Source organism: Benincasa hispida, chromosome 9, assembly GCF_009727055.1.
Source record: "Benincasa hispida cultivar B227 chromosome 9, ASM972705v1, whole genome shotgun sequence".
Taxonomy (NCBI): Eukaryota; Viridiplantae; Streptophyta; class Magnoliopsida; order Cucurbitales; family Cucurbitaceae; genus Benincasa; species Benincasa hispida.
This window is the reverse complement of record NC_052357.1, coordinates 64,232,295-64,258,856: the sequence shown is the minus strand read 5'-3', so window position 1 is coordinate 64,258,856 and position 26,562 is coordinate 64,232,295. Positions and strand designations below refer to the sequence as shown.

General features: G+C 34.9%; 2 protein-coding genes across 6 annotated transcripts; both read left to right on the top strand.

Moving 5' to 3' along the window:
* The first annotated feature begins 3,290 nt into the window (after positions 1-3,290).
* Positions 3,291-9,348, top strand: LOC120084418 (cryptochrome DASH, chloroplastic/mitochondrial). 5 transcript variants are annotated; one of them, XR_005483719.1, is made up of 14 exons: positions 3,291-3,760; positions 4,241-4,380; positions 4,471-4,695; positions 4,800-4,925; positions 5,014-5,088; positions 5,262-5,378; positions 5,449-5,495; positions 5,724-5,800; positions 5,891-5,966; positions 6,106-6,175; positions 7,166-7,289; positions 7,811-7,860; positions 8,528-8,796; positions 8,953-9,348. XR_005483719.1 is itself a non-coding variant. In XM_039040196.1 (13 exons), the coding sequence occupies exons 1-13, from the start codon at positions 3,328-3,330 to the stop codon at positions 8,738-8,740; spliced, it is 1,773 nt and encodes a 590-aa protein (XP_038896124.1). In that variant the 5' UTR covers positions 3,291-3,327; the 3' UTR covers positions 8,741-9,348. The 5 variants fall into 5 exon arrangements, 2 of the variants coding, with proteins under 2 accessions (XP_038896124.1, XP_038896125.1); XR_005483720.1 differs by having other exon boundaries at positions 8,941-9,348; XR_005483721.1 differs by having other exon boundaries at positions 8,919-9,348.
* Positions 9,349-23,702: 14,354 nt separating this feature from the next.
* On the top strand, positions 23,703-24,224 carry LOC120084848. The gene is made up of 2 exons (XM_039040665.1): positions 23,703-23,841; positions 24,007-24,224. The coding sequence occupies exons 1-2, from the start codon at positions 23,703-23,705 to the stop codon at positions 24,222-24,224; spliced, it is 357 nt and encodes a 118-aa protein (XP_038896593.1).
* Positions 24,225-26,562: the final 2,338 nt, after the last annotated feature.

The window sequence follows — 26,562 nt, the reverse complement described above, 5'->3', positions numbered from 1 at the left end:
AGTCTAATGTATGTCATGTTGTGTACTTATCTCGACATATGCTATGCAGTTGGAATTGTCAGCAGATATCGGTCCAATCCTGGATACGATAATTGGACTGTCGTTAAAAACATCATCAAGTATCTTCGGAGAACGAGGAACTATATGCTCATGTATGGTGCTAAGGATCTGATCCTTACTGGATACACTAATTCTGACTTTCAGACCGATATAGATTCTGGAAAATCTACTTCGGGATCAGTATTCACTTTGAACGGAGGAGCTATAGTGTGGAGGAATATCAAACAAAGTTGTATCGCTGACTTTACCATAGAAGCTGAGTATATACATCGAGGAGACATGATTGTCACGCAGATTGCCTCTGAAGACAACTTGGCTGATCCATTTACAAAGGCCCTCTCGGCTAAAGTGTTCGAGGATCACCTAGTGGGGTTAGGATTGTGAGGTAGATAAAACTAGGGCAAGTGGGAGAAGTATTGGGTATCTGATACCCTAGTTTATTGTATTTATTCTCTCATTACTCAACATTATATATATATTTGTATATATATGTAAAATCCACTAGAGTTTTAGTCAAAGTGGGATTTTGTTGAGTTATATGTCCTAAAACTTGGAGTTTGTAATGTTAAACATATTCTATTATCAATAAAGATGTTATTGGCGTTTATAAATAAAACTGTTATTGAATATGTGAATTGCACTTGTAAAGTCTAAATCCAATAAACTAAAGATCCATGGTTATTATTTGAATACATGTACTTTATGTGGAGACATAAAAGTGAATTAATTTCAATAAATAGCCAAAACGATCTATAGTATATGAATAAGGTTGGGTACTTTATTCTGGTAACACTATCAAATGGGGCCCATTATGTAGTTGTTACAATTTGTTGTAAAGTGCTACAGACGAAGTGATCCTGATTCGTTCATGTATTAACATGAGAAGTGAGGGCGTCCTATGTAATGAGTTTGCATAAGATCGGACCAAGAATTAAGTCACTGTTACTTTATAACGTTGTTTACTATTTAAGACTGACTATTTCAAAGCGATGACATAGGTAACTTGACCTTAATCTTGAGCTAACTATGAACTCCTATTTATTCGGGATTATCCTTATATTTGCATGGGTGAGGGTTAACTCAATAGCATCGACTCGATAAGTCTCTCATTTCAGGGGTAAGACCAAGTAGATAGTTGGGGACATAGGGCGCAAGGCGGAATTCACTCCTACCCGCTTTTAGGGATAGTAGAGAGGTTGTTTCCTAAAGTGCTAACTCCGGGTCTTGAACAAAGGTTCTACCCTCTCATTGGCTTGAGAGGGACTCGGTTTAGTGATTGGATCACAAATCAATTGTTCATTAGAGGATCGGTGGGACATAAGAAGCAAGATGTAATCTCAGGGGTAAAACAACTTTTGACTTAGCCGTTATTACGAACAACCTGTGAAGGGCTAGCTTACTAATCATGGTTATATCGAGTGGACATAATATATCTACAGTGAGGAGAGTGCAACTACTGGGCTTTAGTGGAGTGACCGCAACTACTGGGCTTTAGTGGAGTGACCCGGTATTTAACGAATGATGGTTAATTAGGTTAAAGAGTTTAGTTGGTTAATCATGGATCGTTAGAGCCCATGATTTGTTGGTCCATGAGGTCCCCCTATTAGCTCATATCGGATTAAACCTTAGAATAGTGTGACGAACGAATTTGAAGTGTTTAAATTCAGTTTTTGGAGTAAAACGTTAAATATATACGATATATTAAACCTAATGTTTAATCGTGAATTAAACATAAAAATAGAGAAAATATGAGATATTTAAACAATATTTAAATATCAAGATTATGAATATGGATTCATATAAATTGGGATAAGTGTTGGATTTGATATTAAATTAAATTAATTAAATTATTTAATTAATTATTTAATATTAATTTAATTTTAAAATTGATTATTATAATTAATTTTGAAATTAAATGAAATTTGTCAAAATTGCATTAAAAGTCAAATTGTTGACTAGGTTAAAAATGGAATGGAAGTCAAATTGTTGATTTTTGACTTTTGAAAATAAAAAAGTCAAATTTATTAATTTTGGACTTTGAGAGTCAAACTTTGAATAAATTAGTGGAAAGATCCAACATTTGTTAGTGACTAATGCCGACTTTTGCATGGCTAAATGTTATCTTCATTTGAAGACACTTGTCCCACTAAATCCCACTTTGAGTTAGTGGATTTTTAAGTGTCAAATTCTCATCAAACTCAAAGTTGCATGTTTGCATGTAATTGGTCTTTAAAAGGGAGTGTTCATTGTTTTTGAAGAACTCTTGGCCATAGTGAATTTTGATGAGATTTATGTGATAATCTCATCTATTTTTTTTTTCCTTCATTTTTTAAATCTCTCAAATCTTTAGCTATTTTTCTCTCCAAAATAGTCACTCACTGGATCTCACTATCCCCTTCTAAGGCTAGAGAATAGTCGGGAAACTCTCGTGGTGGTCTACGAACCGTTCGTGAGGAGATTAGAGCTGATTTGGAGAAGATTCAAAGACTATAAAGGTTGTATTCTTTTCCCTCATTTCTTGTTTTATTGCATGCATGCTTATCTTTCTAATTAATCTAATTAGAGTGCCTTAGATCCATTTTTTTTCTGCTGTGCATGTGTTCGTTCTATCAATTTATTTAAAAATAATAAAATTAAATAAAACTAAAATCAATATATATAAAAATAATTGTGTTATAAGTAATAAAAAAATATAAATTAAAGTTAATAATAAGTTTAGGTTGGCTTAGGTTGATTTGGGTTATATTAGGTAAACGCATGAACTAACTTAATTCATAAAATTTTTATTTATTTAAACCCAACTCAAGTGAGTTGATAACCTAATCTAATTCGTACGGTTGAATTGGATTGATTGATTTTTTAAGGTAATCGGATTTTTGAAACGCTCCAAATTGATGGGTAATTTCAGAAAACTTGATGAAAATGATGAAATCCGTTTGAAATTAACTCGCTCATTTTAAATCATTATATTAATCCATTAATGCAGAAATTCAGGGTTTGTTTTTATTCTTTGTTCAGTGAATCATCAGTAGGACCTCCAAAACGGAATTCGTCTAAACGAATAAAACGGTCGTTTTATTAAGCGGGAAATTTTTAATCTGGAGCAACGTGGGCCTAATTCAACCGTATCAAATAAGTTCTTCTATAGGCTGTTAAAGCGCTACGTCATCAGCCAATTTTAGTCCACGTGTCAGTATGTCAACTCTTAAATCTCTACAGCTTCCAAAGGAAAAATAAAATTAGAAAAAAAGAGAGAAAAAAAATACCATGAACTACAACACTCTCCGTATCTCATTCTCGTCTTTTCCATTGTTGAAAACACTCCCCAATTCTTCCTCTCTGAAACCGGCGACCCAAATCGCCGCGAAATCTGCTCACCGTCGAACCTTTATCATGAATTCTAGCTCGAAGCTCGATTCTAGATCGTCGTCGTCGTCGACGTGTCTAGTTCCAGGGCTAGAATCGGAGGAGATGGATAGAATTGCGGAACAAATGTACCGGCGCTATTCGTCTTCTTCGTCTTCAGGGATCAAGAGAGGAAAAGGAGTGGCCATTGTTTGGTTCAGAAATGACCTCCGTGTGCTGGACAATGAAGCCCTGTATAAGGCCTGGATTTCGTCCGAGGCTGTGTTGCCGGTGTATTGTGTTGATCCTAGACTTTTTGGTTCTACCTGCTACTTCGGTTTTCCTAAAACTGGAGGTTTGTTTCTAAATTTATTCTTCACTCTAGTCGAGGTTTGTTTCTAAATTAGTTCTTCACTCTAGTCACTGGTGATCTTGTAATTTGTTTGGAAATTATATGTCGATTGTCTTGTTGAGCTCTGGATTAGATAGTTGTTGTTGTTGTTGTTTTTGATCACGAGGCTGTTATATTCCGTTTTTGCTCTTGTAATACTTCTTCCGAATAGTTGAGTGTAATGGCGGAAACTATTAGAGGTCTGTTGTTGCCGTCGAGTTAGGGCTACGTTTTCTCTTCTAGGCTTCAAAATTACTGAGGCGAGTTTGGAAGAAATTCATGGCCATGTAGTCATAAAATCATGAGTTATGCTGGAAATTTAAAAATGTTAAGTGATTAGTTGAATCGATGATTAAGATTAAGATTTCAGCATTTTGGAATTTGTGCTTGAAATGTAGCAGAGCAAGTGTTCAACGTTTGTGTAATACCCTTCCTGTCTGACAGCATTGAGAGCTCAATTTATTGTTGAATGCTTGGCTGACTTGAAAAGGAATTTAACGAAACGAGGCCTTAACTTGCTTATTCAACATGGGAAGCCTGAAGAAATTCTCCCTTCTCTTGCAAAAGCTCTTGGTGCTCACACAGTTGAGTAACTTCACTAGCCTTCCTTGTATGTTTAAAGCACTGCTCTAATTTGGTTATTGGTTAAATTTTTTATCTATTAATTTGATCAGGTTTATGCTCAAATGGAAACTTGTAGTGAGGAACTATACGTTGAAAGAATGGTGACCAAAGGCCTCAAAACTGTGGTGCTATCACCAACCTCAGAGAAGTCTGCTAAGTCAAGTGCTGCTAGAAGCCCTACTTTTCAACTTGTTTGGGGCACCACCATGTACCACATAGACGACCTTCCATTTGACACCAACAGTTTGCCTGATGTCTACACACAGTTTCGTAAAGTATGTATATTCTCTTTATAGTTTTAGGTTCGTTACCTCCTCTTGCATTGTTAAATGTGTTTCTCACAAGGTGCTTTTTCATTTGATGGACCACCAAATTGCAGTCTGTTGAAGCAAAATGTGCAATCCGAGATTGCATTAGACTTCCAGCTCTTCTTGGGCCTCCTGCAAGCATCGATAATTGGGGATCTGTTCCCTCACTTGATAAGCTTGGGCTTCAACCTCCAAGTGTATGTTTATGCTTTTGGAATAATGCTACAAGTAAATACACAACCAAATCTACTCTTTGTGAAATGACAATTGATTCGTTTTTTTCAGGTTGTTAAGGGCATGAGGTTTATTGGGGGTGAGAGCGCAGCTCTCTCCAGAATTTATGAGTACTTCTGGAAAAAGGTGAAAATTGTATTTTACAATACAAGTATGAACAATTTAGCCATTAACTTTTAACCTCTTAATGATGAATTTAGTTATTTGTCTCTTTTGATTCTCTTATGGGTCTACACAATTTCACTTACATTATTGATATCTTGCTGAAGTATTCTCTTTGTTTCCTCCCTGCTTTTTAGGATTTACTACGGATCTATAAGGAAACAAGAAATGGGATGTTAGGACCTGACTATTCCACAAAATTCTCTCCATGGCTTGCTTCAGGAAGCATTTCACCTCGTCTCATTCATGAAGAGGTTGGTTTTATTTCATTTTCCTTTAATGACAATGTCTTTTGCATATTTGAAGGCTTGATTATTCTCTTAGGTAAGGAGATACGAGAGGGAAAGGGAAGCAAATCAATCTACTTACTGGTATTCTATTCACTATTTCTTTTGGTTCTTAATATGGTATCGTTACTCGTTACTGATGTATGTATGATGTATCATCCTAATTATCTCATTATAACACGTGAATAGCTCATGGTACAAATTGTCCACTGTTTTAAATTAGATTTGGAACTGTCACATCTTCCATTCTCCTCAAAGCTTTGATAGGAAGGAAATCTTTCACTCATCGTTAATCTACATCTGCCATTTCAGGGTTTTGTTTGAATTGATATGGAGGGATTACTTCAGGTTTCTTTCAGTCAAATATGGCAATTCTCTTTTTCATCTAGGTAAGGGTTGTCACAAATTTTTCAGATTTTCCGTGCTTTCCCATATCTTTCCTGGTGCAGATTCCAACTCATGCCAGTTTCTTTTCATAGGTGGCCCAAGAAAAGTGGAGTTGAAATGGAATCAAGACAAAAATTTGTTTGAATCCTGGAGAGATGGATGTACAGGGTATTTTGTTTCTCTCTCTCTAGTATCTAAGATTGATCTTATGTTTCTTTCAAGTCCAAGAGTCTGCGTAGATAATGCTTTCACATGTTATTAGAAATTTGTTTCATATATGACGTATTGAAGGATTCTGAATCTCCAGGTACCCTCTAATAGATGCTAATATGAAAGAATTATCAACAACTGGGTTCATGTCAAATCGAGGACGGCAGGTATTTTGTCGAGTTTGTTGTTTTGTGTATATTATTTTATAATCAACTTAATCAGAATAATCTTTACAATGGTAAATGGAGGAATAAATAGACACCAACAGATCCAACAAAGGAAAGAAAAAAAAAAGGAAAAATACTAGAAAGGAAAACATAGATAAGGAAAATTACATGAAATCAATATAGAATAAACCATAATTTACTTTTAACACCCTCTCTCGAGGTGGGAGAATGACAACCAATTTGAGTTTCTGAATCAAATCACTGTAGATCTGGGCTAGAAACAGAAATCTACGAAGAACTAAAATACAGAGAACTTCTAAACCAGAAATAGCGATATTCATAGAGAGATCTAAAATAGAACCCACGAACAACTAATTTGAAAATGGAACAAAGATCCATGAACGCAGATCTAAAAACAGAACAGAGATCCACAAATGCAGATCTGAAAACAGAACAGAGACCCACAAATATATATCTGAAAACAAAACAAAAACTCACAAATGTATATATGAAAACAGAATAGAATCAATGGGAGAGGCAGAGATGAATGAACAGGTCGGGAGCTAGAGTGAAGACGGGCGACGAGTCTGCATGGATCTCTCTCTGTCAACGGCTGATTGACGGAGGCAGAGATCGGAAAAAGCTAAAGTTGAATAAAGCAAGATCCTATCTCTAATACCATGTTGTTTTGTGTTTATTATTGAATAATCAACTTAAACAGAATAATCTTTACACAGTAAATGGAGGAATAAAGAGCTACCACAGACCCAATAAAGGAAAGAAACAGGAAAAGAAAACGTAGATAAGGAAAATTACATGAAATCCGTATGGAATACGATCAAATTAACACTTCTTAAAGTACATGTCCTTGGACTGCCAAATTACATCACTTCCGGACATTTGTACCGTTGATTAAACCACCCATCAAGTTTCGATTTTCACTTAAATAGATTGAGTAAACAATGTAACGTTGATTTTTTCTTTCTACAGATAGTATGTTCCTTCCTTGTTCGAGATATGGGTATAGACTGGCGTATGGGAGCTGAATGGTTTGAGACATGTCTTCTCGATTATGACCCTTGCTCCAATTATGGAAATTGGACATATGGAGCTGGTAATTCGATTCCCTTCCAACATATGGTAACTTTGTGCTTAAATTCCCACAACCTCTATGAACAGGTTTGAAACGAAAGCATTTTCAGAATTCTTCATTAAATCCTTTTCATGTATTTTTGTTCTCCCATGTCATATTTTATCTGAAAACTGTAACCCATCACTTATTATACATCATGTGAAGCTCCAAGAACGATTGTTGCCCATTATAAATTACCTTTTTAAAACATATTTCTATCACAGTTTTATATATCTACCTTGTTGAGGATGCATGCTGGAAATTTATCTGGATCTTAGTTCCTTGTAGTCCAGATACCACATCATCAACGCTGCATTTATATGCCAATCTTAGATTTGTACAATACCATAACTTAAATTGAATATTTATTTAATGTTATCACTGATATATTTTATGGTCCACATATGCCATGAATGCCCTATTTCATCCTTTTTGCAACCCCAAATATAACACTTGCTTTAGAGAACTGTGAAGTTTTAAAGTTCCGTCCTCTTTATTTTTAGGAGTTGGGAATGACCCAAGAGAAGATCGTTACTTCAGTATCCCCAAGCAAGTAAGTACATATTTTACTTTAAATTTTATACATTATGACAAACGTGTGTACTTCAAGGTGCTAGACAATGTGAATTTATTAACTTCTTCCACGAATGCGTACTTTATTCACTGGGTTGTATGTCATTATGAGTTTGCATCGAGTCAAGAGTTAGGATGATAGTAGAGGAAATAAGATCAAAGCATGAGTCCTCCATGAGTTCTGCATTTAGTCTCCCTCTAAAGAGAAGCGATCGAATTACAAGACAGAAACACTAGGAAGTAGGAACTCGCATAGTTACAACTCTTATATTTTACCTAAATTTCAAAGAGGTAGTTGGAGTAAATAGTATTGGAGAATTGATCCATTATTCACTTGAATGAGTAAAATTGTCTGAAGCATCTATCAAGTTTATGAGTATGATTGAAATGACTTTCTAAGTGTTTGCTTAATAATGGAGTATTTGACCCAAGAAGTTAAAGTTGAGGGAGTAGAGTTGTGAACTCCACGTTTTGTTAAGTCCAAGGAGTTTGTGGACCCACGATTAAAAAATATCAATTTTGTGCTTTATTAATTTCTTACACTTTGTTCAACTCCTTACAATGTGGGCTCTAAAATTTCACAACTCTATTTCTTGCTCTAAGTACTCTTAGACCCCATGACCTTTTGACAGTAATATCTCTTTCAGGCACAGACATACGATCCCGAGGGTGAATACGTGGCGTATTGGTTGCCTCAGCTACGAATGTTACCCAAAGACAAGAGACACTTCCCAGGAAAAATGTTGTACATTGAACAAGTCGTTCCTTTGAAGTTTGGGAATCCTGGAAAGCCTCAAAGCCAAGATTCTGCAAGAAGAAAAAACTTTGGGGGGAAACAAGCAAAGGACTTCAGAAGATAACACAACACTATTCTCAAAAAATCAAATAAAAGATGACGCTATTTTAGGAAAGTAAGGTATGATCAAAATTCATAACCCCTTATCTTCATTCAACAAACACCATTATATCTTTTCTTGTTCAAAAGTTAAAAAGTAAACCTGAGGAAGCTTGTGTGTATTTTTTCTTACCTTCTCTTAGGTTTGATTCTTTGATCCTTTAGAAACTTCTTCAGGGCAAGGTTTAGTTTCGGGTTTGACCATTGCTCGTGAGCTTACCGTTCACACGAGAAGGAATCGTTGGAATGAAAACATGGCTAGAGAAATCCTCCACAATTGGTGGTAGGAGTGCTGCTTCAAGATGTTCTTCTTTCCTTATATTTTTTTGGGATCCTTTTGTTCTCAAAAAGGAAAAGGAAAGAAAAGCCTCTACCACTAACACTATTATACAGGAAAAGATATGGTTTTGTTCACTGGAGAAGAATGCAACATAGAGCGTGTACATCTTTATGAAGGTGATAGGTACAAGTGAAACTATCAACTTCATTCTGTTGTATTTTATGATTATGTTACAAAAAAACGACAAACGAAGAGAATCAAATACTTCAATTTAGTTTGATATAAGAAACTAATCACTAATGTACCAACTTTAAAATTTTACCACTAACTTTAAAATTCTCTCCACTAATCCCACTAAGCCATTAAGTCACTATTATATTATTAAAGAGGCCTTACTCTAAGGTTGGGTTGGTTTGCGATCGTAGAAAGTAATTTTAGAAAAATCTTAATTGCTTTCCTTATTTGGTAAATCAAATTATTATTTAATCTATAAATGCCTTTTTAAAATTTAACTAACTTTGTTAAAGCTTTTAGACTTGACCATTTAAATAAATATATTATAATAATATCCTTCCATATAGATATATTTTTCACATATATCTTCAAATTTTAATTGATTCATTTTTTATAACAATTATTTTTTAAAAAAATTATCAAATAATTTAAATTAAACAAAATTAGTTGAAATTTAAATAATTTAAAATCTTAAAAAATGTCATAATAAATTATAAATTAATTATCAATGTGAAAATAATTAAATCAATAAATCTACGTTGGTTCATATAATTAAATTGTATGAATTTATCTGATATAGTAACTAGTTTTTTAAATTAAAATTAAAATTTGCCAAACATTAATTTACTTTCTTTAACAATTAATTTTTCATAAAACAAAGTTGACCACAATTATTTTAGAAGTTATAACAATATCAAACTAAATATAAATAAAATGTTGAGTTTTGTGTTCTAGAACTTGTTGGTTGTAATGTAATAAACAATCCATTTTATTTAATAAAATAATCGTTATTTTATTTTGTATTTAATTATGTATAACTTAATCTAATAAAGTAGAACTCCAGATTATTATATGAAATTGTAGTTGATATACAGGTGTATCATATTTAAGCAATAACCTAAAGAGTCTATTCTATATAGATAAGATTAGGTATGGATACGACCCAATTTCTCAAAATGCTACTAATATAAATATAATATAAATAATATACATGTTTACTTATTTGAAAATAATAAAATGTTGGAAAAAATACTTTTTAATCCATGAGTTTTAAAGAATGGTGCGTTTGGTCTCTAAAGTTTCAAATGGGTCAATTTGGTCCCTGAATTTTAATAAATAAGTTAAAAAAAAATCTCTGCTATATTGGTACTTTTTATTTTATTTATATTAATATTACATTTTTTAAATTAAAAAAAAATGTTTTCTCTCAACTCCCTTGGCCTCTCCATCTTTCCCTCTCCTTCAACCCCACAAGAAGCTTTGAGATTTTTTTTAAAAAAAGGTTCTCCCATGTTGCAATACAATTTGTTTCTGTTCAAACTCAAATATGATCCCACCGTCCCTTTGATTTAAGCTCGAGGACTTGGCTTTTTTTAGCATGCCAAAATCAACTTTCCGGTGAGGTCTCGCCGACGATATTTACTGGATTTGTAATTTGGAGGTATTGAACTTTTTGAAGAATGGATTTTGATTGAGGGAATTTGTCTTCTTTAAATCTGTGGAGAACTGATTTACCGAGAAAATTCACCATGAAAATTAAAAGAATTTGGAATTTGTAGAGTTCAAATATAGTAAAATATGTCTACCCATCATTAATAGATATTGACATCTATTAATAGACAAGTATCTATCACTCACATTAATAAATGTCTATCACGGATAGACATCTATCCATATGAGTAATAGACATTTATAGATTTTTATAATTATCTGTCAAAGATAGACAATAACATTTTGTTATATTTTTATATTTGAAAACAAACCTAATTTAAATTTATTTTTTGAAATTTTTTAATTTGATAATTTAAAAAAATATTCATTGAAATCGACATTTTATCGATATTGATTCTTGATATTTCCATTGATGTCGATATCGTAAATCTGGGATGAACACTTGTATATCTTTTTTTTCCCCACAAATAGGCTTCGGCGCTATGGAAACACTACAAATATAGCAAAATATTCTGTCTATCACTGATATATCGCGATAAACATCTCTATCAATATCTAAGTTGGTTCATTTTCCTTTATTTGAAAACAACCCAATTACATAAATTTATCTAGTTTAAACTATATATCTATGATGTTCCAGAACCTTTCTTCTCTCATTTTCATATCATTTTAAAGTAGCCAACATTTTTCACAGCCGTAAAGTTCAGCAGTTTAACTGTGGCAATGAATGGCCTTATAATTCATGTACATGGATGGTTGAAGTTAAAGGACTGTAATTAGAAGTTTCATCAGTATTAAAATTGGCTAAAGAATTAACTTAGTGAAATTGTCAGCACTTTTTCTAAGGGAAATTGTATTGTATGGCAAATACATTTTAAGAAATCAAAGTTGTAACTTCAATTTTTGTGTAATTGCAAGTGTGACAATCACATAACAATCATATAATAATCACATAGAAATCAGATAGCAATCACATAACAATCAGATAGTATTCAAATTTTCAAGTGGAAGTCATTTGTCATGTTTACAAAAAAGTAAAATCTAGGGACATACGCCGAATTTTCAATTTATTTTTTATTAAAGTTGCAATTGTCCCATTTTCTAATTCCTCGTCCGAATTTTTATTAAATTGGTGAAATTTTGAAGTTCTCTATTGACAAACTTTTTTCTCATCTAAAATATGAAGTTGAGAAAAAACAATGTTGGAACAGTATACAAAAAAAACAAAGTAGGGGGAAAGAAAAACAGTTTCTCAAATGGAGCGGCATAAAACAGTTTGTAAAGAACTTTCAATGGGATATTTAGGATAAACAATTACCATATAATCATATTTTAAAATTAATTACTTGTCTTAGATCTTTTTCTCTCACTTGATTGGTAAATCTGTAAATATTCCTCTTTTAGTGGAACATGAACCATCCGTAAATTTTGTTGGGTAGGAATACGATCAAAGTCCCACATCGGTTAAACAAGAAGATGATCATGGTTTTATAAGGAAGGACAACTATCTCTAATGATATGAAGTTTTTTGGGATGGTACCAAAAGCAAAGCCAAGAAGTCACTTTTGAATCTTTCCTTTAACTCTTCAATATGTGAAAATTGAGTCGAAGAACATCAGCATGATAAGCCACCTTTGAAGTGTTGTTTGCTTACGTTGATTAGTGTCCTCCGATACATGACCATGTTTTATAGGTCTAAAAATGACATATACAAGAGGGTTAACATGGGAAGTCCAAATTTATTGGTAGTTACCATGGTTTATTCTTTTACAACCTAAACTTATTTGACAAGATCATTTCATCTCTAGCCTTAATTTATTTTTAGCCTTGATCTTATTTCCTTATTTTTATCGTTAATGTGGCTATTAATATCGGACAAGTATGGATTAAACAATAGAGATAGCTTATTCAATTCAATTTTTTGTTCTATCTTTCAATACCTAACCTACAGAATTAAACCCAACAATGGCTCTCAAAACAACCTAAAACTTTTTTTTAAAAAATGGAATAATTGTATTTTGATATGAAGTAGCTATCATAACTACAATTAGCCACAGAACAAACCAATTAAGCTCCTAAATCTACTATAAAATGCATATATGAAGTTGAAGGAACCTTGTTAAAGGTACTTGAGTGGAACACAGGATCGTCCCAATTTCCAATTTTCACAGAACTCAAAATTTACAGTGGAAGAACATACAATTATGCATTTAATTTAGAAAAATACAACATGCTTAAAACCAAAAAATTTAGAAGAATAAAATGGGTTTAGAAACCCTAACCTTTGAAGACTGTTCTTCAATTGATTCCCTCAAACAATATAGACACCACAACGATGGCTACCTCCGTATTCTCTGGATGAGAACCTAGGAGTTTGTGGGATCTGACTATTTTGGTAGAGGTAAGGGATTGAGAATGAATAGAGAGCATGAGAGAAATCACACGGAACTATTCCGTAGATTTTTGTGTTGTCTTCTTCTTTGTCAAAAATCACTAGAGGAAGGAAAAAAACCACCATTTTTTCAGCTCCACTAACATAGTGACTTGAGTAAGAATATGGGAGGGAAGTTATTTCTCTTCCATCAAAAATTAAAATTAAAACAAAATAATTTTAATTTATAATTAAAACCACTATATATATATGTATAACCATATGTTATATCATATATAACATACAATCTATACTTTAATATTGCATCATATACAATAAAATCTATAGTTTTAATTCTCTCAGCAATGCATAAACCCATGTAATTATATTAATCAAATTCACATAATTAATATTAGAATCATATTCAAATATTTATTTCCTCTCAAATAAATTTTATATTATAATGTATCAAATACATTATAGTAATTATATCATATATAATTAATTCCCTCAATTAGTTTAAACAATTCAAATTAATCCAAAAAACTGATTCTCATTTATTCCCGTTGAGCTATCGAGGGGACCTCATGAATCTGTAGCTTGAAGCTCAAATGGTACTTGAATAATTAATTAAACTCTTTAATTAAATTATTCACCATCCGTTAACTGTCGGGTACTTCACTAAAGACTGACAGCTGCACTCTTTGCACTACATATTTTTTTGTGTGTCCATTGGATATAACCAATTAACAATACAATGACCCTTCAGAAAATGCTCGTAATTACAGCTTGGCAAAAATTACTGTTTTACCCCTATAGTTACATCTAACTCCTTAAGTACCACTGATCCCTCTAATGAACAATTAATCATAGTCCAACTATGACCAACGAGAGGGTGTGGCGCCACATTGTTCAAGCCCTAGAATCAGCCCTAAAGGGAGCAATTTATCTACTTGCTCTGACATTGGGGAAGAAGTGAATTCCTTCTTGTGTAGCTGTGTTCCTAGCTTCCCAATTAGACGAATCCCCAAAATGGTAGGCTTGTTTAGTCGACGATTTGGCCACTCTCACTCATACAAATCAAAGAATCGCCTTCATAGGTAGGAGTTCACAACTCACTCAGGATTCAGGTCATGTTACCTATGGTCATCCTGGTGAAATGTAAGTCTCTATTATGAATGACGTTATATAATGAGACTAAATATTTCATGGTCCAGTCTTATACAAACTCCTTTGTATAGAATATCCCCGCTCACATATCTCCACATGAATGATCTGAAGGAACCTCAATGAGGGGATCCTTAAGTGGAAGCAGATCTCCCAAATCCCCAATTCTACAGAACTCATAATTTTACAGAGGAAGAAAGTTTATTCCATAATATTCAGCATGCTTAGAAAAAAATGAGGGGGGGGGGGGGGGGGGGGGGGGGGGGAGGCGGGGGGATTTGGTTTGAAGACCCTTAACCTTTGAAGAATCCAATATCTTCATGATTCATCTTTTTTTGTGTAAATCACGATCACTCTAAAAAGGGCACTACCAATTGGTGACCTTGGTATTCTTTGGGTGAAAATCGAGGAAGTAGGGTGTCTGGTGATTTTGGATAGAGAGGGAGAGTAGAGAGAGAGGAGGAAAGAGCAAGGAAAAAAAATTATTAGATCTGAGAACTATACTGTCTTCTCACTTCTTTTTCTTTTTGTAAGAAGAAGAAGATTCCCCACCATTCACACGATCAGGAGAGAAAAGAAGGGGAGGAAGTTACGACTCCCTCCCATTAATTAATTCAAAATAATTAAATAAAAGATATATATTTTTAAAAAAACTTAATTTATTTTTATAAAAAATTAATATATATATTTATATTTATATGATAAACACTTTATCATATAATTATATATTGAACTATATGTTATATCAAATATAACATATAACCTATAGTTTTAATATTGTATCACTAACGACTTTTAATATAAAATCACATTTATATTAAATTCAACTATATGAATCCAATTTATATAATTAATATTTAAATCATGTTCAAATATTTATTTCCTCTCATAAATACTTAATATAATATATCAAATACATTATAGTAATTATATCATATATAATTAAATTAAATTAATTATATCATATATAATTATTTCACTCAATTAATTTGAACAGTTCAAATTAATCCCAAAACAGATTCTTATTTATTTTCATTGAGCTAACGAGGGGACCTCATGGACCTGTATCTTGAAGCTCCAATGATACGTGAATAATTAATTAAACTCTTTAATTAAATTATTCATCATCTGTTAATTGTCGGACACCCCATTAAAGACCAATAGCTGCAACTTTGCACTATAGATATATTTTTTGTGTCCATTGGATATAACTAATCAACAGTACAATGACCGTTCACAAATTGCTCGTAAGTACAGCTGGGCCAAAATTACCGTTTTGCTCCTATAGTTACATCTAACTTCTTAAGTACCATTGATCTCTTTAATGAATAATAAATCATAGTCCAACTATGACCAAAACCCCTTTTGAGCCAATAGAGAGCATGGCACCACATTGTTCAAACTTCGAAATCAGCCCTTAAGGGAGCAATTTATCTACTTGCCCTAACATTGGGGAATGAGTGAATTCCTTCTTATGTAGCTATGTTCCCAGGTCCCCAATTAGACGAATCTCAAAATGATAAGCTTGTTGAGTTGACGATCTAGCCACTCTCACCCATACAAATCAAAAGATCGCCTTCATATGTAGGAGTTCACAACTCACTCATGATTCAAGTCATGTTATCTATGGTCATTCTGATGAACTGTAAGTCTCTATTATGAACGACGTTATATAATGAAACTAAACATTTCGTGGTTCGGTCTTATACAAACTCCTTTATATAGAATATCTCTGCTCACATGTCTCCACATGAATGATCAAGATCATATCATTTGTAACACTTTACAAAAATTGTAACATCTATAATGCGGGTGATACTCATAATGTCACTAGGATAAGGTATCCAACCTTATTCATCTACTACAGACCATTTAGGTTATCACTTAAACATGATCTACCTGTATGTCTCTACAAACATATTTAAGCTACAAGATAATCTTGGATGTTAGTTTATGGTATGGTTAATGCAACTAATTTGAAATAAAACAGCACATATTTTATTACATAAATAAAATGTTTGTACATTACAATTACAAACTATGGGACCCTACGAGATTTAGGGCATCAACCACAACAATCTTTTACTTGACCTAAAGCTAGTGGGACGTACAATTTAAGAGTCATACTAAAATACATAGTGCACAAATAAATAAACTAGGACACAAATCGCCCAGTACATATCTCTCACTTTCCCTAGTCTAAATGTGGCCTGTCCCATAGACCTATACTCTATAGGTGACCCTCAAACACCTTAGCCGTGAGGGCCTTTGTAAATGGATCAGAAACATTGTGCTTCAAAGCTATCTGCATGACAATCACATTCCCTCGATGCACAATCTCTCGAATGAAATGATATTCGCTCTATGTGCTTCCCATGTTTGTGACTCCTAGGCTCTCGAGAATTAGCCATAGCACCACTATTATCACAATAAAGTGTGATAGGCTTTGACATGTCTGGAACGACTTCCAGATCAAACAAGAATTTTCTGAGTCAAACAGCTTCCTTAACAGCTTCACAAGCCACTACATACTCAACCTCCATAGTGGAGTCAGCAATGCAGCCTTGCTTAGTGGTCCTTCAGACTACTGCCCCTCCGTTAAGAGTGAACACTAATCCTGATGTAGATTTCCTAGAATCCTTATCAGCCTGAAATCAGAATTCATGTATCCAATAAAGATCAAATCCATAGAACCATACACGAGCATATAGTCCTTCGTTCTTCATAGATACTTAAGGATATTCTTAACGACGGTCCAGTGATCATATCCTGGATTAGACTGATATCTACTGACTATCCCCACCACATAGCAAATGTCAGGTCTCGTACATAACATCGTATACATCAGGCTTCCAATAGCCGATGCATAGGGGATCCATCTCATTTCCTCGATCTCTTGAGGTGTCTTAGGACACTGTTCCTTAGACAAGATAACTCTATGCCTGAAAGGTAGAAAACCTCTCTTAGAGTTCTGCATCGAATACTTGACAAGCATTTTGTCAATGTACGATGCTTGAGACAGATCTAACATTTTTTTATTTCGATCTCTAAAGATCTGAATTCCTAGAACAAACTAAGCCTTTCCCAAATATTTCATTTGGAATTGGTTTGCTAGCCAGTTCTTAACTTTAGTCAGTAGACCTACATCATTCTCAATGAGTAGGATCTCGTTTACACATAACAAACACTAAGAAAGCTACTGGATGATCCTCTTGTATACATAAGGCTCATCAACATTCTGATCAAAGCCATAAGATTTGATCGCAATATCAAACCTTATGTTCCAAGATCGAGAAGCATGCTTCAGTCCATAAATGGATCGATTAAACATGCAAATCTTTTGCTCTTGACCTTGGGTTATGAATCCCTCAGGTTGCTCCATGTAGATGGTCTCCTCAAGATTGTCATTCAAAAAGGCAGTCTTAATGTCCATTTTCCAAATCTCATAGTCATAATATGAGGCAATGGACAGGAAGATTCGAATAGACTTTAACATGGCAACAAGTGAGAAAGTCTCCTCATAGTTGACTCCATCAACCTGGGTATAACCCTTTGCCACTAGTCTAGTCTTGAAGGTTTGTACCTTCCCACCAGCCCCCATTTTCTCTTTAAGATCCATTTGCCACCTATAGGTTTAACCCCATCATGTTGATCTACAAGATCCCAAACCGAATTGAAGTACATCGACTCCATTTCAAGATCCATAGTTTTGATCTACTCATCTTTGTCAACATCGTCCATTGCCTTTTTGTAAGACAATGGATAATCAACATCTCCGTCAGCTACCATAGCTAAGATTTGTTGGATTTTATGTCCTAAAACTCATGGTATGTAAACAATGGAGCTTATTCTGAAAATTCAATAAAAGTGTTATTGAATAGGTCTATTACTTGAATAGAAATCCAATAAACCTAAAAGTCCCTTGACTATTGGATGAGTACTTGAACTTTATGTAGAGACATAAAGGTGGATCAGGTTCAAGTAAATAATCAAAATGATCTATAGTACATGGATAAGGTTGGTTACCTTATTCTGGTCACACTATTGGATACGGCCTGCTTTGTAGTTGTTACAAAAAGTTGTAAAGTGCTACAAATGAAGTGATTCTAATTCATTCATGTTGGACATGAGGAGTAGGGGTGTCCTTGTGCAAAAGAGTTTGTACAAGATCGGACCACGAAATGAGTCACTCTTACTTTATAACGCTGTTTACTGTTTAAGACTGACTATTTCAAAGCGATGACCTAGGTAACTTGACCTTAATCCTGAGCTAACTATGAACTCTTGTTTATCAGGGATTGTCCTTAGATTTGCATAGATGAGGGTTGGCTCAACAGCGTCGGCTCAATATGACTGCAATTTCAGGGGTAAGACCGGATAGATAGCTAGGGACATAAGGTGCAAGAGGGAATTCACTCCTATCCACTTTAGGGATGGCAGAGAGGTTGGTCCCTTAAGTGCTGATTCTGGAGCTTGAACAAGGGATTCCGCCCTCTCATTTGGCATGAGAGGGACTCGGTTTTGTGATTGGATCACAAAACAATTGTTCATTAGGGGATTAGTGGGGACTTAAGGAACAAGAGGTAATTTCAAAGGTAAAATAGAGATTTAACCCAACCTTATTAAGAACAACCTGTGAAGGGTTAACTTAGTAATCATGGTTATATCGAGTGTACATAATATATCTACAGTGAAGGGAGTTCAACCATGGGCTTTAGTGGAATGACCCATTAGTTAACGAATGAGGGTTAGATCGGTCTAATGAGTTTAGACGATTAATCTAGGATCGTTGGAGCCCATGATCTATAGGTCCATGAGGTCCCCCTACTAACTCAAATATGGATTAGCTCTAGAGTAGCGTGATAAGTTAATTTGAAACGTTCAAATTAGAATGCTCCGTTTGATTGCTTAGCACGCTCCGTTTGATTCTAATTTGAACGTTTCAAATTAACTTATCACGCTACTCTAAAGCTAATCCATTTTCGAGCTAGTAGGGGGACCTTATAGACCTACAGATCATAGGCTTCAACGATTTGAGATTAAGCGGCTAACTCATTAGACCGATCTAATCCCCATTCGTTAATTAATGGGTCACTCCACTAAAGCCCATAATTGAACTCTTCTCATTGTAGATATATTATGTCTACTCGATATAACCATGATTAATAAGTTAACCCTTCACAGGTTGTTTGCAATAACGGTTGGGTCAAATCTCTGTTTTACCCCCGAAATTACCTCTTGTTCTTTAAGTCCCCACTGATCCCCTAATGAACAATTGTTTTATGATCCAATCACAAAACCGAGTCTCTCTCATACCAAATGAGAGGGCGGGATCCCTTGTTTAAGCCCCAGAATCAACACTTAAGGGAACAACCTCTCTACTATCCCTAAAGCGGGTAGGAGTGAATTTCCTCTTGCACCCTATGTCCCCAGTTATCTATCCAGTCTTACCCTTGAAATGGCAGTCATATTGAGCCGGTGCTGTTGAGCCAACCCTCACCTATGCAAATCTAAGGGCAATCCTAGATAAACAGGAGTTCATAGTTAGCTCAGGATTAAGGTCAAGTTACCTAGGTCATCGCTTTGAAATAGTCAGTCTTAAACAGTAAACAACATTATAAAGTAAGAGTGACTTATTTCGTGGTTCGATCTTGTACAAACTCTTTTGCATAAGGACACCCCCACTCCTCATGTCCAACATGAACGAATTAGGATCACTTCGTTTGTAGCACTTTACAATTCCTTGTAATAACTACAGAGCAGGTCGTATCCAATAGTGTTACCAGAATAAGGTACCCAACCTTATCCATGTACTATAGATCATTTTGACTATTTACTTGAACCTGATCTATCTTTATGTCTCCACATAAAGTTCACGTACTCATCCAATAGTCAAGGGACTTTTAGGTTTATTGGATTTCTATTCAAGCAATAGATCTATTCAATAACACCTTTATTGAATTATCAGAATAAGTTCCATTGTTTACATACCACGAGTTTTAGGACATAAAACCCAACAAGCACATGCTATTAGGGAAAGCTAAGTCTATAAGAAAAAGCTAAGTGTGAGGTTTATATGAAGGACTCTTAGTAAAATATGTTTAGCTCAATACCTTGAAGTGGTAACTGAGCTTAGAGATGGTTAATGATAGGATTCTAGCTACGTACATGTAGGGCCAGTGGGACTAGAAAGGTGATGGACAGAGAAGCCACATCCTAAGAGATGAACTCAAGTTTCAGTAAAAGTTGTTAATGAAGAATGTTATGCGTTGAATTGGTCCCGCATTAGAAAGAATTATGAAGAATGATAAACTATGTGATTTCAATGATAATTGTTGATAAGTTTATATGTTTTCAAGCAATTGAGTTTCACGAGATTGATTAGCATTCTCCTCAAGTATGTATGTGTTTTATCGCATGCCAAGGTGATATGTTAGTCTTATTTCAAATTAAGTATTCTACGTTGAAGCATGCGTTCTAAAGATTGTAGCTAAGTTTCTACAAATGCTAAGCTTAAAGCTATGTCCAGAAAGATTCATAATATGTATGATTTTTAAAGCATGATATGTTTTTAGTAAGCTGGATACTAAAAGCAAGGAAGGTGTCCAGGAAGTACCTAAGGTGTTAACGGTACTTAGTAACTCCACGTGCACGTAGAAAGTTCTGAAGAAGAGGCTGAAGTATGGGTCTTTTAGGCCATATGTAAGAGACCGAAGTATGGGTCTCCTAGGCCATATTTCAGTAACCTGAGGCCGAATTATGGGTCTCTTGGTATGATACAGACGTTGTGAGCTTGAGCGATGAATGCTCGTTCTCAATTAAGACTCATGAGGTATTTATAAAACATTATTATGTTTTATGTTTCAAGTGTTGTAGAAGTTGTTCGATGAGTTACAGTTAAAGACATAAGTTGTAACACCCCAAATATATTTTTATTTTTTTGTGTAATTTCAGTATTTTCTTTTATTATTAAGGGCATTTTTGGAATTTTGGAAGTCAAGTGTAGTTGCAGAATTTAATTTTTGGCGTTGAATTTATTCAATTTGGAAATTAATGACAGGAATTATTTCATTTTGGGAAGTAAACGAATTTAATAGTATAAAGTAAAATAAGGAAAGGAATAAAATAAAGTATAAAGGCCAGTACTCAAGTAGGCCAAGTATAAAGTGCAATCGGTGGTAGCATAAATCCACAGGCCAGTACTCAAGTATAAGGTTAAAAGTTGTTTTATGAATAAGAAGGAAAAGAAAACGTATCTATAAATTTATTGAAGGTTTTGAGGTATTAAGAATCCAACATTTCGAGAAGAATTTTAGAAAGGATTCATAAGTCATAATCATTTGGGTAATAATACAACTTGATGGAGTAGGCAAAGTATATGTGGTGATATGAAGAATTCTTTTGGAATATCTAGCTAAGTTGATATCATTAAAGAAAGTCAAAGTAGTTAGGCATGAGTTTGGACTTAAAGGGGATAAAAGCAAGGTGTTATTTGTTTGGGTCGAAGGATTATTTTAGAGTACCTAGATTAAATTCATGGCGTTATTGTGATGAGGAGATCAAAGTTCGGCAAATTTGAACAAACAAAAGTCTTTTGAAGTCTAAAAGCATGAAAATTGGCAAAGGAGAATTCTACAAGATGGAAATTCTTAGTGAGAGATATAAGATTTATGGAGGAGTTAAGTAAAATATAATTTAGTAAAGAGATTATGTTCCAATTGGACAGTGGAAAAAAAAAGTGCCTTGAATTTAGTGGTTTTATCAAAGATATAGTGTATAGAGATAATAGTATCCGTCGGACGATCACGATATGCATTACTGCTATAGCGTAGAAAGAAGAAATGGATTAATGTGTTCGAATAACTGCCTAGGTTAAAGTAGGTTTGAAAGCTTAAAAGAGGGGTTACAAGGTTTTTGGTGTAAAAGAAGATACCCTCATTATCATGTAGAACTTTGACAATATGTGTTAGATGGAAAGATAACTTAGTTAGTGATTGGTATGGGAACTTTATTTTAACACAAGAATCTGTTACCGAATATAAAGAAGGTTGAGAGATAATAGTTAAAAAATGGAATTTACTATCAACAGTAGATGATCGAGAACTATTGACATTAGTATTGAGGCTATTATTAAGAGAGAAATCATTGAGGGGCATTAGTAAATTAAGGGATTTTGATGTTGTTCAGTTGTGACATGAACTAGAAAATGACCATCAAGTTGATTGAGAAAAGAAAATAATCAACTCGAGTGTAGACAATAATAGTATATCACAAATGTAAAGTAAGTTGGATCTTCCAATATAACCATTGGTGTAGGGATAGACTTGGCAATAAAGTTGAGTTGATAGTAAAAGTTAACTAAAGTGGGTTTGGAGTATTACAATATATGGGTATCTCTGCAGTGGCAATGAGTTAACTAGCTTTAGGGAGTACGAGTAATCCAAGTTAGGACTTATGAATCAAGAAGGTTTTATCGTTAAAAAAAATGACTTCAAGGATTAATTACGGTTATTACGAGGTTATGAAAATGTGTTATCAATTGACTTATGCTTTAGCATCCAGGGATTTCAAAACCTCGTTTTCGGGGGAAATTCCGGACTCGTTCGCAGTGGGGTCTAAGTAATGATATGTGATTGTTTCGAGCCTAAAGAATAATGTGAGGATGGCTCAAGCAAGTTTTATAGCCCATGACAACATAGAGCCTCATGATGAGTTTCTCATGAATGTGAGACTTAATTAGACAGAGTTATTCTTAGACATGTAGACCCTAGGAAAGACATCACAGTTAGTGCTTCTAGAGTAGAAGCAGTTTTCAGTTGACTAGATTTATTCTAGTACGTATCTTTATATGACGCATTATATAGTATGACCAGTTTCTTCACTACACATATGAAGTTTTCCCAGTAACAAAATGGTAAGTTCAAATGTATGTTTTTAGTGGATAAAACTTTCTTAACTTCATGATCGTTTTCAAAATTCTCAACTCGGACGTGTAGAAGTGTTGCTGATGTTCAACATCTTAAGTTTCATAGTTGTTTTTGGAAGGGGTTGTTACACCTCTTTTGGTACTAGTTTTAGCTATGTCAAACGATGACCCTCGTTTTGCATCTAGTTTTTTTGAAGAGACTTCAGTTAGCATTGGGTACTCGATTGGATTTTGGTACAATTTTTTCACCCATAGACTGATGGTCAAATAGAACGTCTGAACCAGATATTGAAAGATATGTTGTGCGCTTGTGCACTAGAGTTTTCAGGGAGTTGAGACTCTCACCTTTATTTAATGGAATTCGCATATAATAATAGCTATCAGCCTGCCACTGGCACATTGCCATTTGAGGCCCTATATGGAAAGAGTTGCAAGTCTCAGTATGCCAGGGTGAGGTTGGTGAGAGGAAGTTGTTAGGACCTGAATTGGTACAGGCCATGAATGAGGCATTACAGAAGATCAAGGCTCGTATGCAACAATCTCAGAGCAGACAAAAAGGCTATGACGATGTAAGACGTAAGGACTTGGAATTTGAGACTGGTGTGAAAGTGTTCTTAAAGGTGGCACCTATGAAAGGTATTATGAGGTTTGGCAGGAAAGGAAAGTTGAGTCCGAGATTCATTGGACCTTTCAAGGTCCTGGAATGAGTTGGCCCTGTAGCTTACCGTTTGGCCTTGCCCCCAGCATTGTCTTCAGTTTATAATGTCTTCCATGTTTCGATGCTAAGGAAGTATGTGACAGACCCGTCCCATGTAGTTGACTACGAGCCCTTACTGTTCAATGATAACTTGAGCTACGAGGAGAAGCCCATAGAGATTCTTGTCAAAGAAGTAAAGGCATTGCGCCATCGGAAAATTGCTTTTGTGAAAGTTTTGTGGCAGAACCACCAGTCCAGAGAAGCCACCTGGAAGCGAGAGGATGAGATGAAGGCCCAGTACCCAGAGCTTTTTCAAGGATGAACTTTCAAAGACGAAAGTTCTTTGAGGAGGGAAGAATGTAACACCCCAAATATATTTTTATTTTTTTGTGTAATTTCAGTATTTTCTTTTATTATTGAGGGCATTTTTGGAATTCTGGAAGTCAAGTGTAGTTGCGAAATTTAATTTTTGGCGTTGAATTTATTCAATTTGGAAATTAATGACAGGAATTAATTTCATTTTGGTAAGGAAACGAATTTAATAGTATAAAGTGGAATAAGAAAAGGAATAAAATAAAGTTTATTTTATTTCCTTTTTAGTTTTTGTTTTATTATTATTTTTCTTTTTATATAAACAAAACTTAAAATCTTCTTCTTCAACCTCATCGCACGCGCCCCCCTTGAGAAAACCTAGCCGTCGATGACGACTAAGTTTTTCGTCGAACCCGACACCGACGAGTAGTTGGCGATTCGAAGCCCCCTCAGCGCGCCGGCTAGTCAGAGCAGATGCCTCGTCCGCTGCGTTCCGTCAAGAGCCGCTCGCCCAATTTCTCCAGCTCGTCCAGCCGAGCTCCTTTGCGCGTCGCTTATCCGGTCAGTCTCCTCTGTCGTTCGCCTAGCTCCGATCGTACGAGAGCACCGCTTTAAGCCACGTCTGCCACCTTAGGTTTTTCGCCACCAGTTGTCGTCACCCTACCACATCGGGTCTGTCTTGGTCTTCGTCAGATCTGTTGGGGTAAGATTGTGTCGGTTTGCTTCGTTCTCTTGGCCATTAATATTGTGTTTCAGTGTTATGACTCGCCTTTGCTGGGTTTTGTTTCAAGCTAAAGTCGTCAAGGAGTTTAGAAGTCAAAGAAGGCACCTTCGAGGAAGGTGGAAGTGATTTTCATTCTGTGAGTAAGTTCTTGATAGTTTGGATTTGGACCTGAAGTCTTACAATTGTGGCTTCAATTGAAATTGAGAGTTGTTTTGTTGTAGGATTCGCTACTTTAGAATTGCCGTTATAGTTTGGTGGTCTAATTTTTATCTGTAGAGTATCGACTCGAAGTAAGTAATCTTACCATTGGAACTGCCCACAGGCCAGGTTTTATTTGTATGCTCACATGATAAGTGTAATTTATAGTAAATATTAGCATGTTGACTGATAGGATGACCTGAATCAAGTATGTTCTGGCACGGGTTCTGTTTTGTTTAAAGATACACCTAGGTACTCAATCGTTAGTATGTGATGGTATGTGTTTTCATATGTTGATATCTGATCCGCTGGTGTTGAGGCATACTTGCATGCTGTGGAATTATGATGTAAGGTATACATGAATGTAGTATGATATGTTGTTAAAAATCATGTGTATATAATGGAGCCATAGTATCAAGGATTTTCATGTATGTTCTAGAATTGTACAATGTTGATTCTTAGAACGTTGAGACTGTGTGAATATCCTCATGGATAGTTAGATGCTCACCAGTTTGTGATTCCTTTGAGATTCACCAGTTTTGTGTTTCCTTCGGGATTCACTAGTTTGTGTTTCTTTCGGGATTCACCAGTTTGTGATTCCTTCGGGATTCACCAGTTTTGTGTTTCCTTCGGGATTCACCAGTTTGTGATTCATTTGGGATTCACCAGTTTTGTGTTTCCTTCGGGATTCACCAGTTTTGTGTTTCCTTCGGGATTCACCAGTTTTTTATTCCTTCGAGATTCACTCAAGTTTTTTTTTTTTTTTGTGTTTCCTTCGGAATTCACCAGTTTGTGTTCCCTTCGGGGTTCACCAGTTTTGTGGGCATACTTAACTACAATAGGATAGGACTCAGTCTCTCGTTTGTTCCATTTGTTTATGTGCTATAGGTGGGTATCTAGAGGACATAGATGCCTAGCCTGACTCCAGTGGTGGGGTTACTTACTGAGTATTTCATGCTCATTCTTTCCTATGTTGATGTTTCAGGTAAGGGTAGAGATGCACCGGCAATGGCTCAGCGGAATTCGTGATCGTGCCACTGGAACTAGTGTTTATGCTTCCGCATCATGACATTTAGAGTCCTTATTTTTCCCTTAATGTTTAGTTTTATTGTTTTAAACTTATTATTAAGGATTATTTCTTTTATATACTTTTAATAGTCTTTACGAATTATGGGTACCCTATTATTGTTTTAACAATTGCATTTAATAAATGTCTTTTGGACTTCTCTTGTTTAATTAACATTTATTTAACCATAACTGAGCGTCGTTTTAAATTCTATGCATGCATTTATTTTAGTAACGACCTAACCTAAGTCCTAGGGGGTCGGGTCGTTACATAAGTAATGGTCAGAAGTGACACACCTAGGTTATAGTGGAAGTTGGGCTGGAGGGGTCCCTCTCCTAACCAAGCTTTAGTTTAGTAGGG

Bases quoted from the DNA above. Each gene is read 5' to 3' on its own strand.
- LOC120084418 (XM_039040196.1), top strand. From the start codon at position 3,328: ATGAACTACAACACTCTCCGTATCTCATTCTCGTCTTTTCCATTGTTG. The intron at 3,761-4,240 runs GTTTGTTTCTAA...CCTGTCTGACAG, and splicing joins CGGTTTTCCTAAAACTGGAG to CATTGAGAGCTCAATTTATT. The intron at 6,176-7,165 runs GTATTTTGTCGA...TTCTTTCTACAG, and splicing joins TGTCAAATCGAGGACGGCAG to ATAGTATGTTCCTTCCTTGT.
- LOC120084848 (XM_039040665.1), top strand. From the start codon at position 23,703: ATGAATGAGGCATTACAGAAGATCAAGGCTCGTATGCAACAATCTCAG. The intron at 23,842-24,006 runs GTATTATGAGGT...AGTATGTGACAG, and splicing joins AAAGGTGGCACCTATGAAAG to ACCCGTCCCATGTAGTTGAC.